The sequence below is a fragment of the Prunus mume genome, linkage group LG3, assembly GCF_029339155.1.
Source record: "Prunus mume cultivar Tortuosa linkage group LG3, ASM2933915v1, whole genome shotgun sequence".
NCBI classification, from domain to species: domain Eukaryota; kingdom Viridiplantae; phylum Streptophyta; class Magnoliopsida; order Rosales; family Rosaceae; genus Prunus; species Prunus mume.
The window spans coordinates 403,785-417,601 of record NC_142700.1 but is presented as its reverse complement, the minus strand read 5'-3'; the positions used below and the strand labels follow the sequence as shown (position 1 = coordinate 417,601).

The 13,817-nt window shown below is 38.9% G+C and overlaps 3 protein-coding genes and 1 long non-coding RNA gene across 7 annotated transcripts; 3 read left to right on the top strand and 1 right to left on the bottom strand.

The window, feature by feature from the left end:
* The first annotated feature begins 959 nt into the window (after positions 1–959).
* On the top strand, positions 960–1,678 carry LOC103326963 (NADH-ubiquinone oxidoreductase). Its single transcript, XM_008229225.3, has 2 exons — positions 960–1,256; positions 1,348–1,678. The coding sequence occupies exons 1-2, from the start codon at positions 1,103–1,105 to the stop codon at positions 1,494–1,496; spliced, it is 303 nt and encodes a 100-aa protein (XP_008227447.2). The 5' UTR covers positions 960–1,102; the 3' UTR covers positions 1,497–1,678.
* Positions 1,679–5,504: 3,826 nt separating this feature from the next.
* Positions 5,505–10,023, top strand: LOC103327019 (putative calcium-transporting ATPase 13, plasma membrane-type). Its single transcript, XM_089049182.1, has 2 exons — positions 5,505–6,107; positions 7,081–10,023. The coding sequence occupies exons 1-2, from the start codon at positions 5,868–5,870 to the stop codon at positions 10,021–10,023; spliced, it is 3,183 nt and encodes a 1,060-aa protein (XP_088905308.1). The 5' UTR covers positions 5,505–5,867.
* Positions 6,649–10,894, bottom strand: LOC148918336 (uncharacterized). 4 transcript variants are annotated; one of them, XR_016125552.1, is made up of 3 exons: positions 10,391–10,894; positions 8,174–8,632; positions 6,649–8,056 (listed from the first exon to the last, which is right to left on the bottom strand). It is a non-coding gene; the product is annotated as an uncharacterized LOC148918336 (long non-coding RNA). The 4 variants fall into 4 exon arrangements; XR_016125550.1 differs by having other exon boundaries at positions 8,199–8,632; positions 10,397–10,883; XR_016125549.1 differs by having other exon boundaries at positions 8,199–8,632; positions 10,391–10,855.
* Positions 10,895–11,273: 379 nt separating this feature from the next.
* LOC103327018 (uncharacterized) lies at positions 11,274–12,537 on the top strand. Its single transcript, XM_008229287.2, has one exon. The coding sequence runs from the start codon at positions 11,750–11,752 to the stop codon at positions 12,245–12,247; it is 498 nt and encodes a 165-aa protein (XP_008227509.2). The 5' UTR covers positions 11,274–11,749; the 3' UTR covers positions 12,248–12,537.
* Positions 12,538–13,817: the final 1,280 nt, after the last annotated feature.

Below are 13,817 nucleotides of genomic sequence, written 5' to 3'. Positions count from 1 at the left end.
TGGGATGACATCACATCAGATTGCCATTTATAATGCCAATTAAGAAAATAAGATAGTGACATGTGAAAATTAAATAATAATAATAATGAAATACTTTATTTTAATTTACAGCATCATTCAAAATATCCATCCTTGAAGTTGAAGGTTGGTTCTTGGTTTGTTCATATATATTAATTGTATTGATATTGAATGACACCTGCCCTGCTGCCGCCCACCGGCTCCAAAGTCCATGTGTCCACCCGCGTTTCAAAAAGACAAAGACAATACAGACATTAGATATTGCCTTCACCTTTCCTCCGCTGGGTCGCGACTCGCGTGGAACTTGAACCTTGGAATTGGAAGGCATTTCTTGTTTGTTTACGCGTATAATAAGCCAATTTACCAACCCTAAAAAATAACAATTCTTTTTATTTTCCTTATTTGTCCTTCAACTTTACAAAGCCCTAATTTACAAAGATGGTGCTTTTCTGTAAAGACCTTATATTAGCTGTAAAAACTTTACTTTTCTAAATGATTCTTGTTAACTCAAGTTTTATATGTCTTATCATTGATACCTCTCATAATATATATATATATATATGTGACAATTTCGATATTACGAATTATTCTAATATACATGGAGGATGATTAAATTTGAGTGGACGAGAGTGCGCTCACTGCCTTATTCAACTGGTTTAACCCACAAGTTTGAAAAGTATGCTTATTATGTCCAACTTAACATGGAAAAGTTATTGACTCTCACTTTTATTTTGACCAACTTATGATGCAAAAATCAAAGTGTTGAAAAATATCGCACAACTACTTGTAGAGAGGAGGTAATGTTATGGGCCTACATAGACTAGATGGAGTACCCAAAACCGACCCATGGTTAACCCAAGTTGGCCCTTTCGTGGAACAAAAGTATTTTAGATGGCCCAAGGACACTGAGGAAGAAAGACCCACGCCACACAAACAATATTCAATTCTCTGGAGTCCAGTGTCCGGTGTACATTTTACATTACAGACTTCCGTCTACAGAGAAGAGAAGACCCAACTGAGCTCAACAAAACCAGAACCAGACAGAGGGGGACGGCGTCGTTTCTGAAGTTGAACAGGAAAGAAGATGAACACAGACATCACTGCGTCGACGAAGCCCGAGTACCCGGTTATAGATCGGAACCCTCCATTCACCACAGTCGTCGGCAACTTCAGCACCCTCGATTACTTTCGCTTCGCCACCATCACCGGCGTCTCCGTCACCGTAGGCTACCTCTCCGGTCTCACTCTCACTCTCATTTCCCGATTTTCTTGTTTTTCAAATTACGCAGTAATTTTGATTAATGGTTCTTTAATTTTTGTAATTTATAGGGATTAAGCCAGGGATTAGAGGGCCGTCTATGGTCACCGGAGGTCTGATTGGGCTAATGGGCGGGTTCATGTACGCTTACCAGAACTCGGCGGGACGCCTCATGGGCTTTTTCCCCAACGACAATGAGGTAGCCCGTTACAAGAAATGAAATGAAATCAATGTCCTCAATTTTAGGGTTTTGGATTTTTAATAATCAGATTGTTCCTTTTGTGGTGAATTTGTTCATGTGCTATCTGAGATTAAAACTTGTGGTTTTTTGATTCAATGTCAAGGCCGTCATTTTTAAGTGTTAAAATGTCATACAACTGATAATAAAATGCTCTTGTTGAATTCCTCATTGTGTGATGCTACACGAAGTAGTCGAATATTTGAACAAGTTGATTTTATTTGTGATTAAAGAGGTGGTTCTTTTTGCATTATCTATTAGTGTTAGCTCAGCAGTCAGCAGCTCTCTCAGTCATAGTGGGTTCATTTAGAAGCATATGAGATTTCACTATATTCAGTCAAGCTGAACATGTGGTTTTCCTTTTATGGGATTGCAAATTAAAAATGCTCCGGTATGTACTTCCTTTGAGCCGTCATATAAGTAAAAAAGATCTTTTAGGAGCCAGCATCCCCTTTCCCTTTCCCTTCCCTCTTCTCCATGTTGGTCAGCAAATGGAGCATAGTACCATTTCAGGAGCAGGATCGTTTACATTCTTTGCTCTTTCATGAAAGGCTTGAATTGGTGATATTATTGTAAAACTGGAATTGAATCTTTAGACTTAGGAGTCTTATAGCGATAAGAGTCTGGTTCTTAATATGCTTTTGTGATTGAGGCATATGAGGAGGACATAACTTGTAATGAGGAAAACATCACATTCACTGGAGATGAGTCAGTCAGACTTTGACAATTGTAGTAATGTTCTTTTACTTATAGAGGATAGTTTATGAAATTTGTTAGAGGCGAAAGAAAACTTGTATAGAGTAGGAGAAGAAAGTGAAGGAAAAACAGCTAAACACTAAGCAGGCAGTGCTACTAACTGATTGCTCCATGATTATCTGATCTGGACAGATAATGAGCTCTGTTGAACATAAGTAGTGAGCTCTTTAATGGTTTATTGAATCTTGTTTTCACTTTTAAAGCCGGGGAGAGGGGAGGGGGAATGACCAGCTCAGTGGGGGATTGTTTTGTGCAAAAATATTGTGTGTTCTACTTTACTCTGTCTTGAGTAGAATTTTGGTTTAAAGAAAGAGAGAAAAGAATTACTTTTGTATGGAGCATGTGGATTATTATACATATATGATCATGCCAATTCATTTTGGGAGATCCTATAGATTGAGAGGGTTTTGTATGACATGACAAACTGTCATGTGAAATGTCTGTTTAAGTTAATGATAACAGAATGGCTGTGGGCAAGGGACAGTGCCAGTGACGGTGCTGCTGTAAAATGGAAATTGTTAGTTTTATTGTAAGCAAGCAATTGTCGTTTCGAAACTTTGAAAGAGAGGCTTTGTATATATTTTTTGGATTGAAGGGCCTACTCAGCGTTCCAATTTTCATCACTAGGCCTACTGGTTTCATTTTGTTAATGGTCCTACAATTTTGTAAATAGGTCGATAGTTTTGTTAATGGACTGAGTCATTCTATAGTGAGGGTCATACATATATGGGGCGGATCCGTGACACCATATTTTTTATACAAGTTTTGACACAATTTTTGGGCCATTAGATTATTCCACTTTTAATGGATGAGATTAAATCTGACATAATTTTTTTACATAAAAAATAATTAAAGTATTTTTCTCTCTTCTCTCTATTTTCTCGGAAAGTTAAATTTCTCTCACAAAAGCATTTTTTTTCTCTCCTCTTTCTCTTCCCTATCACGTTTTCTGCTAACACTTTCTTTCATTAGACCAAAAAAAAAAACATGTTGGTCTTTCTATCTTTCTTTCATATTGTTGTTCATGTTTTTGAATTTTTGGGTTTGGGATTTAGGGATTGTAATCTTCTCGTTCAACCAAGATGAGTGAGGACTAGATGTTGGCAATTTTATATTTGCTTTGTGTAGCTTCATTTCTGAAACTCCAAACTTTGAACCAAGCCATTAAAAGCCTTAACACATAAGAATGTATCACCCTGATCTTGTAAAAAGAAAAACTTGTAAATTGGAGTTATGCGAGTCAATTTTACCATCATTTCTCAAGCCTTAAAGGGAGTAGCGGTAAGGAAGTTTGTGCAAATTAGAAGGTAACCCAACTTAGCATTTTTTTTAAAAAGACGAAAACCAATGAAAAATTGGGACTTTTCACCTAATATGCTGGATTTTTTTAGTTTGTTTGTTTCTTGCTTGCAGGGCCTGTTTTGTCTTCAGTTTTCTTTGTTTTTAGTCTGGCTGTGTTTCCTTTTTGATCTCCAGCGTTTGGAATGGAATTGTCTTCGACAAAAATGAAAATAGTACTATAGCAAACAAAAATCTTCACAATTATTGTACATTTCTTCGAGTCTCATTAGAAGATCAAGAGACAACTTTGAGCGGTTAAAGCAAGAGAGAGAGAGAGAGAGAGAGAGAGAGAGAGAGAGAGAGAGCAAGAAGGTTTTTGGGTCTGATGAAAGAGAGAGTTGGCAGATAACAGGAAAGAGGAGAGAGGAAAATTACTTTGCTGAGAAAAATTTACCTTTTTGAGAAAATTGATAGATGAGAGAAAAATATTTTAAATAATTTATTTATGTCAAAAGGTTTAATCTCATCCATTAAAAGTGGAGTAATCTAATGGCCTAAAAATTGTGTCAAAAATATGGTGCTACGGATCCACCCCCTATATATATATCTTAGGTGAGATTTTATTTGTTAATTATTTTATTCAACGGCTAACTAATTTAATCTAACGGCTAATGAATTTGATCCAACGATTAAGAGATAAGGTCTCCCCTAAGGGCTATATATAAGGCCCTTATTATAGAATTCTTGTTAATGTACTTACTGTTGGGCTGACATATTTTTGTAATGGCCCAATTAAGAACCAACCTATTCGTTATCATTGGGCGAACACTTTGACATCTGCATGGAATTGGACGACTCCTCGTCGGCCTGCAATATATGCTACCACTTGACACTTTACCAGGCAGCTTCTTTCTTCTTTTACGTACACACACACGCATCTTTCTTCTCTCATACGATACGGACGGTAGTGTTGAAATTGGAACAACAGCTTAATCAATATATAAAGCAAAGCATGGTTGTCGTTAACATTTTTCATAATTATACATGAAAACGTATGCTTTCCAGTTTCCAAATTCAAATAGGTTAAAAGAGATTATGAAATAAGTTGGAAGGGGAATATAACATCAGTATTAATTGGTGGCGTGTCAGTTACTTCATAGCCATAAAACAAGACTATAAAAACCGCGTCTACAAATGAGAGAAGAAAGATGAGTGTGTTCCCTAAACTATATATATATATATATATATATATATATATATCTTTTTTATTGAAGAATTCTTTAAATAATTTTATTTGAAGGACACTCTTAGGGTACCCTACAAATTTTTTTTTAACGATCCAAACCATCTATTTTTTAAGTCTACATTCATAGATCATCCTTACAAAAAATTAGACAAATCGGAAAACGTTTCAACACCCAATTGTATCATACAAAATCAATGAACACAGTTATTCAAGAAAGTACTAAAATTTCAATAACACAATTGAGTTGTCAAACAATATCGGATTCAAGTGATTTTTTTGTAGAGGAATGATTATCTAAAACATAGACGATGTGGATTAGTAAAATATAATGTGAAGTGGGCCCTACGAATGTGTCATTTAAATAAGCTAATTTGAGGGATCCCTCAATGATCTCTCTCTCTCTCTCTCTCTCTCTCTATATATATATATTTATATTTATATATTTGAGTAACAATAATTTGTAATTACGAATTGGATTATATTTACATAACATTAATTTGTGTCCGCAACTGCAGGTGCAGTGCAGTGCAGTGCAGGCGGAGTTATGCCGTATGTGCTGAATGACCAAAGTGAAAGTGCATGTAACCAATTAATAGTAGAATATACATGAAATGAAACTCATAACATAAGGAAAAAACTTACGTGAAGTGAAGCTTCTGTAAAATTACACTAGAAGTTCCCTTCACGCGTTTTTGTTTTTCAGATTTCATTTCAGGGCCTTGCCCTTCTCTCTCTTCTCTATAAATATCCCACAACCTGCAGCATTCCTTACTTGCATTTCTTGAGTCCCACTCTCTCACATTCTCCTCCTCTCCTTCCAGCAGCAGAGAAATTTCATTTTTGTTTTTTCAGTAACTCATCCATTTTCTTTATAGCAAATTCTAGTTGCTAATTAATTAAGTAAAAGGTATCCCTCTTTATAACTCTATCTGTTTCGTTGTTGCATTAATTTTTGTTCCCTTTTCCATTGAATCTCGTTTTAACTCAATCTCTTCCATTTAATTTTTGCATTAATTTTCGTCTTTGCAATAAGGTTGGATAAGCACCAAAGCCACTAGCTAGCTACTAGTATGACAGACACAAGAAGCTCTGGGCACCATTTAGACCTCGAGTCTCAGCAGACGGTGTTGCTCATAACCGGTACCAACCCGCCACGAGTCGACCACTGGCGCTGGATTTTTGTGATCCTCCAAGTGCGCAAACTCCTCATCTCATCAAGAGCCAATCGAGCTAACAAGGCATCTCCTCAACCCTCATCATCCGCTATCCATTATACAGTTACCAGCACTGTTGCTGCAGGAGATACACCAGTGAGTATACTATACATATAGCCAAATTATTGCTACAGCTTTCCCACCGCTAACTATATATAGCTAGCTAATTTGAAGAAAATATATGACATAGTATAAAGAATCTTATGTGAAATCTCAATTTTGTTCTTCTATCAATATTACCATTTAATTGAAGGAAGTTGAGGTTCTACCCAAAATCCAATTGGCAATGGAGGGAGTAGCCCAACTCCTTATAAACCCAGACTTGGTCCCTTAATATTTCAATGTGGAATAAATACTGTCAACATGCCCCGAACGTGTGGCGAACTTTCGCCTAACACGTGGACAACACATATTGGGTGACGTGAGAGCACGTGTGAATGTGGGATTTTTACATTCATATTCTCACATGCCCCCGCACATGTGACAAATTTTCAAGCCTAACACGTGGACAACACATTTTGGGTGACGTGGAGCACGTGTGGCCGTTGGGCTTTCACACGTGGGCAACCCACTTTGATACAAACTCCTTATAAACCCAGGCTTGGTCCCTTAACATTTCAACGTGAGACAAATACTCTCAACAATAATATCCTACTGTACATATCTTTTTATGAAAAAGTCATAACATATGGAAAACAACTCTTATATATGTATTGGTGCTGCATAATATATCTTTTACATCATATTCCAATCTTTTGTGTGTATTATGTATTGGTACCGTAAAACATGGCCTATGATGATCTCTACTTTTGTCTGAGCAAATACTACTTTGACAGTTTTGAGTCTGATTAAGACTTTTACTCCACGACTGTGACTGGAATGCTGAGTTATTTATGGGCTATTCTAGAGCTTGACAGGCAGATGTAATATGTTGCTAGATCTGAGCCCCAAAATCGACCTGAGATTCACAATCGAGCAACATATAATACTTGTTTCGGTTCTTACTCTTGTACCAAATTGCTGCAGTTCAAGTAACTGTAGTTAAATTACTGCTAATTGATTTTTGCAGGACTTGGAACTCACAGGGACTACAGAAATTTCACCTGCCTCACCTCAAGTTTCTGATGTCCATTTGAGCAGGGATAGTACTGCAAGTGATGCTGAACTCCAGCATGCAAATGTTGCCAAGATAGTGAAGGACGAGGATTTTGTTTCCTTGCAGAAGTTTGGAGGCACCCTAGGGATTGCAGAGGCACTCAACACAGATTTACAAATTGGAATTTCAGGCGAACAAGAAGATATTTGTCATCGACGCATGGTCAATGCACTCTCGACAACACAGGCTCCTGCTCCAAGCTTCTTCAAACTTCTCCTTCAATCGTGCAACAATTACACCATTGTCCTTCTCTTTGTGGATGGATTGCTGTCAATTGGGTTTGGCATCAAGGTGGAAGGCCTAAGGACCGGTTGGTATGAAGGGGCCATCATAATGTTTGTCATCCTCATACATGTGATTGCATCTTCCATACGTGACTTCTGGCTTGAAAACTCACACAACCATAATGCAGTGATACAGACTGCAGGGATGAGTGCAAATGTAGTTGAGGCCTTCAGAGGGGGTTGTCCGTGTGAACTTTCTGTATCTGATGTTGTGCCAGGTGACTTAGTGTGTTTGAAACGGGGATCTGTGGTTCCTGCTGACGGTTTGTTTGTTTCTGGTGAGTTCTTAGTATTGGATGATGGTATGGAGACAACCATTGATGACAAGAAACCATTTATGTTCTATGGTGCAAAGGTGGTTAGTGGAAATGGTCGCATGCTAGTTACCTCTGTGGGCATGGACACGGCCTTGGGTGAGCTGATGAACCGAGTAGCACATACTCCTAACCGTGCCCAATTACCAGCTCAACTTGACAAGATGAACACATGCACCCATATTGCCGGGCTCTCAATCTCTATTCTCCTCCTTGTAGTGTTGTTCTTTCGTTTCTTGCTTGAAAAGAAAGATTACAGCTCTGGCCTCCCAGAGCTTAAGGGGAAACAAACTGCAAGTAAGGAAATAATGAATGAGATGGGGAAAGTTTTCTTGAAACCAAGTGGGCAGATTAGCATCTTAACAACAGGTCTGGCCATCTTGCTTGTAGGAGTAGTGGAAGGGATACCTCTTTTTGTTACACTTGCCATTACCTATTGGAATAGGAAGACACTGTCTGGCAAGGCCATTGCTCAAGGAATTTTGGCTTGTGTCACCATGGGCTCTGTCACAACCATTTGCACTGACAAAACTGGTGTGCTGACTTTGAACTCGCTGGAAGTCGACGTGTGCTATATTGGGAACGAAGTCATAGAAAATGACTGTGTCACCAGAATAGACACAAGTGTTCGTGAAGCTTTGTGCAATGGAATCTGCACACCACTTTTGAAATCGTCAAGCTCTTGCAGCTCATCAGAGGACCCGCTCCTTCCCTGGGCTGCCAATTTGGGGATGGAAATTGAGATTTTGAGGCAGAGCCACACCATCCTGGAGGCCAAGGAGTTGAGCACCAACGAGGAAGGCAGTGGAGTATTGATGAAAAAATCCAGTGACAATGAAGGAGATATGTGCTTGCATTGGAAAGGACCTGCAACAACAATATTAGCCATGTGCTCACACTACACTGACAGTAGAGGGACAATAAAGGTCATGGATGAACAACGTAGACTGGCTTTTAACCAGATTGTAGAGCACATGCAGTCCAATCTCAAGACCATTGCATTTGCTTACAAGCAGACTGATGTTGCAATGCTTGAAGAAAACAGCTTAATCTTAATAGGACTACTAGGTGTGAAGTATACATGTTGCGAAGATATAATGGAAGCAGGAGTGAACATCATATTGGTGTCAGAAGAAAAGGTGTCAAAGCTGAAAGACATTGCTGTTGCATGTGGAATATTTGCCAACTCAAACAGGTTGGTGCTCGAAGGCGAAAAGTTTCGAAATAGTAGTGCAGAAGAAAGGATGGACATGGTAGATAAAATCTGCGTGATGGGAAACTCCATTCCTTCAGACAGGCTCCTTTTGGTGCAATGCCTGAAAGAAAAAGACCACGCTGTGGCGATGGTTGGAGTCAGAACAAATGAGACTCCAACTCTTAAAGAAGCAGATGTGGGCGTTGCAATGGGGACTTGGAGTAGTGAAATGGCAAGAGAAAGTTCTGACATCATCATCTGGGATGGAAATTTTAGTTTCTTGGTCCCCATTATAAGGTGCGGAAGATGCATTTACTATAACATTCAAAAGTACATCCAACTTGAGCTCACCATGAACATAGCAGGGCTGCTGATAACAGCCACTACCACAATGGCTTGTAGAGAGAGTGCAATTACAGCAATTCAGTTATTTTGGGCAAACATGGTTGTGAATCTTCTAGGTGGGCTTGCTCTACTGATGGAGCCGCCGACAAAGGAACTAATGGAGAAGCCACCGGTCAGACGAACTGACTGGCTCATTAGCAAGGTAATGTGGAGAAACATTGTCAGTCAAGCCTTATATCAGAGTGCCATCTTGGTCAGCTTTCAACTAAAAGGGCAAACCGTCCCTGGCATCAGCAAGAAGGTTAGCGAGTCCATTGTTTTCAACAGTTTTGTTCTGTGTCAGGTATTCAATCAAGTCAATTCAAGGGAGCTAGAGAAGAAGAACGTGTTCAGGGACATACTTCACAATCAGTGGTTCTGGGTGTCTGTGGGTGGCATTCTTGTCCTGCAGGTGGCTTTTATTGAGATCTCACATATTCTTGTTGGCAATGCAAGGTTGAATTGGGCACAGTGGGGTGTGTGTCTATTAATTGGGATGGTTTCATGGGAAATTGATTTGGTTGTGAAGTGTGTATCGGACGTTGTCGTGAATGGAACATTCAGCTCTCATGTTGGATGTATTAATAATAGTATGACACCCTCTGCTGTCTCAGGTTCTGCATCTAATCTTGAGCTCCCACTCATTGATGGAAATTCCACAAGACCCATGATCCTATGATCCCATCTTAGTTTTTGTATCAAAAAATTTCAGTGGCTCATGTTCTCCACTTTTTGGAAGATATTGAGTGAATCCTTGTGAATGCTTCCTAGTTAGTTTGTATATTCAATCTTGCATACATTAATTCATCCAAGATGGAGAAGAATAGAACACACACAGTTTTTCTTGAAGGCTTAGAGATTGTTCAGGGCTATAGATTACCGCATGCATTCTACTCAAGCAAAATTTCCAAGAAACAATCAGTATAGAGAGATTAGCATAGAATAAAAGAAAAAAACCAAATCAGGAAATTCAACAAATACTTGGAAATCTACTCTACCTCTAACTCTAAAGCAATGCAAACAAATTAACAAAAATTGCATCTCACCTTCACCTTAGATATAGTGAAGTCAAAGCTTTCCGGGTAGCGCACTGGTAGGTTTATGCAGAGCGGAGAATGACTGAATGCATTGCACGGTTTGGTGGTAACCTATGGTTGACCTCTCAAGTTTCCTCTTTTTTGTTTTTTGTGGTTGATTGACCCCTCAAGTCCACAGATCAAAGATGCGGTACATAATAACGATAAAGCTGTATTACCCCCATGAAGTAACGGTGTTCCACCATGCCATGCCACATTGACGGGTAGTTGGTCTCACTTTGCCCTCCACCACCGTCAATTCCCTCAAAAATTCTGTCATAAAGTTTGACAAGGCTCTCACGAGATTTAAGGGGGCACTAGTATAATTAAGCCTAATGATTATTCAAATCCCGTAGACGAAGCGGTGTAACTTCAGTTCTGTATACTCCAAAACGACATACCTGTCTACTGACACACAATGAGCATGTAAACACCCCATACCCATCGGTCCCATACCCATTGCAAATATATGTAGTGTAAATATCACACGCCTGGTCTAGTTAAAAGTTTATCTTTTCTTTTCTTATCCTTGAAGCTTCGACATTTGAAAATTAATAATAGAGGGGACTCTTTTGCTGCAAAGAAAGAAGCAGCCAATCCACCTCCAGCTTTCTCTTCTGCATGCCATTCCATTCCATACACTCCAAAACAAAACATACATCCTCCCTCACACTGATTGGTAGATAGATAGAGAGAGAATGTTAATGTAATATTTGTCTTTGTCATGCATTATTGTTCACACCGCCCCCACATAATACATTCTTCCCTTCTATTCTTCACACAAATTGATAACTTAAAAATAAAGCTGATCAATTGAAGCTAATTCAAGCTAAAGAGGCCTGTTTGATACAGAGTATACTCCATCCATCCAATCCAACCTATTATTCCTCCAAGCACAACCTTCCATGCGCTAGTTTCAACATGGTCCTTGGACTTTTCTCCAGACTCTTTTTCTTCTTTAGCAATGCCTCTGTCTCTCCCCCCAACGTACACTAAACGAACAAACAAACTCCCTTAGATTTGGCCTCACAACCTTTTTCTATTTGGACTTTGCAGCTTCTCTGCCGATTCTCATTCCTTTCTTAAAACCACTTATTTAGAGTTTCATCCGAGGACTGATGAGTTCCCTTATTGAAACTTAATTGAGGCAGAAGCCGACAATCTTATACATGTACATGCCACTGCCCTATATATACATGAAGCCTGTTTAAGGCTCCTTAGAGTTAGAGGTCATCACTTCCCTTCCCACCACGGTCCACCCCAATTTTTTGAAGCTCAACTAAAAAAACTTGCCCATTTAGAAAAAAAGAGTATATTATATACTTTGTAATGTATCAAACTCAAATGGAGAGGGAAAGCCATGATGCCACAGTCATTCATTCTTCCATAGCTCTATTGCAGGAAAGGTTTCGGCAGCTGCAGAGAGTGAAGGCAATGAGAGAGGAGAGAGAGATTTTGAGAATGCTAGCTCTCTGTGACTCAGAACCAAAGCATAGGCAGCAGTTGATGATGATGAAGATGAACACTAGCAATCCCATTCCCACCGTGCATAACAAGCCGGCCGTGGAAAGGTTGTTTTTCCATCCCGATCACCATGATCTTATTCAGCCTCATGGTCATGGATCATCAGAATCCGGAATTTCTCTGTCATTGTGGCCAGCACTGCAGAGCAAGCATGAGGATTATATACTATATAGGAGCACTGAGACCCCGCTGTTGATCAACTTACGGCCTTCAGTCACAGACATCTCTTCGTTAGACACTTGTTCAAATAAATCCCAAGGTTCCGATTGCGACTCTGATGTGGATACTTCTCTTCATCTGTAAACGAATTCATGCTCCTTAGAGTGTTACATGAATTGCTATATTATTATTTATTTTGGCATAAGCTAACCTTCATGCATTAGAATGATGCCATGGTGTAACATGCATGCATGCATGAAGCTGTCAAAGTTTTCAGTGTATGTATCAAATCAAACTTGAAACATCACTCATGGAAGTGAAGTATGTATCACCATCCCAACCCTTTGGAACAAGAACAATGTGCTGGCTGTATGCACTCGGCATGCCTACATGAACTAGTCTTTTCAGCTATCATCTGGAGAAATAAAATAATATCTACCCCCTTTGACAGAATTTTTGAACTATTTGTTTAGTTTTCGATTGCCAAATTTCCTTTCCATCCGGGATAAGTTAAAATGCTGAAGAGTTGCTCTAATTTCTAAACAAGAGTTCAATTTTTGATGTCTAAATGTGTTCCTTATCGCCTTATAATAGTCAACATTTCAAATGTTTCACAACCCTCGTGTAGGTGCTTAGTAGGTTTAGATCTTCGTCTTCTTCTTCTTCTTAGTTGGACACGGCGCATTTCTTAAGTTAAAAAACAGGGGCATTGCATATCAGCCAGCTTACGACCAAATGCTTTTGTGTTATTTACTGAATGCTGCTCATGAAATCGCCTGTAAGTGTGATTTAGAAATAGGAACTGCAACACAACATACAACTTACAAGGCTGGACAAATTTCCACTTGTAATATTATATGTATATGTGCATTTACCCAAACACAAGGCAAAAGGATAACTTAGTGTAGAAACTTTAATTGCACTGCACGCCTGCTCCAAAAGATAAAAAGTTTATTTCATATCTTTCAATCTTTTGAGCTTTTTAAATTTAATAACAGAGAGGATCCTTTTGTTGCATAAAAAAGAAGGATCCAGTCCACTTCCTTTAGTAGACGCAGCTTTCATTTCTGCATGCCATTCCATTCCAAAGACTCCAAGACAAAACGTATATCTTGAGAGAGAGAGAGAGAGAGAGAGAGAGAGAATGTTGGTATGTTTGTCTTTGTCATACATTATTGTCCACACCGCCCCCACATTCTTCCCTTCTTTTCTGCAGCGCACACAAAGCATAAGGGCAAAGGAACTCGAAAAACCGAACCAGAAAAGAAAAAGGCCCCCCAAAAAGATAAAAGAGCCTTTCAAAGCTAAAGAGGTTTTTTTTTTTTTATTATAATGGGAGCAGCTAGTTGACAGAGTATCATCCAATTCCAAACACTCCCTTCCATGTGGTTGTTTCAACATTCTTCTTGGAATTTTCTCCAAACCATTTTCTCCTTTAGCAACGCCTTTGCCTCTCCCCCCACATACACAGTACACTAAACAAACAAACTCCCTTAGATTTGGCCACTCAACCTTTTCTTTTTGGACTTTGCTGTTTGCCTGCCGATTCTCATTCCTTTTCTAAATCACTTAGAATTTCATCGAACAACTAAACTCACTTGTTTAATTAATTAATTAATTGAATCAGACAATCTCATACAAACATGTTTGTTTGTACAAGGGAGTTTGTTTGTTTAGACAATCTTATACGAACAACTATATATACATATATATA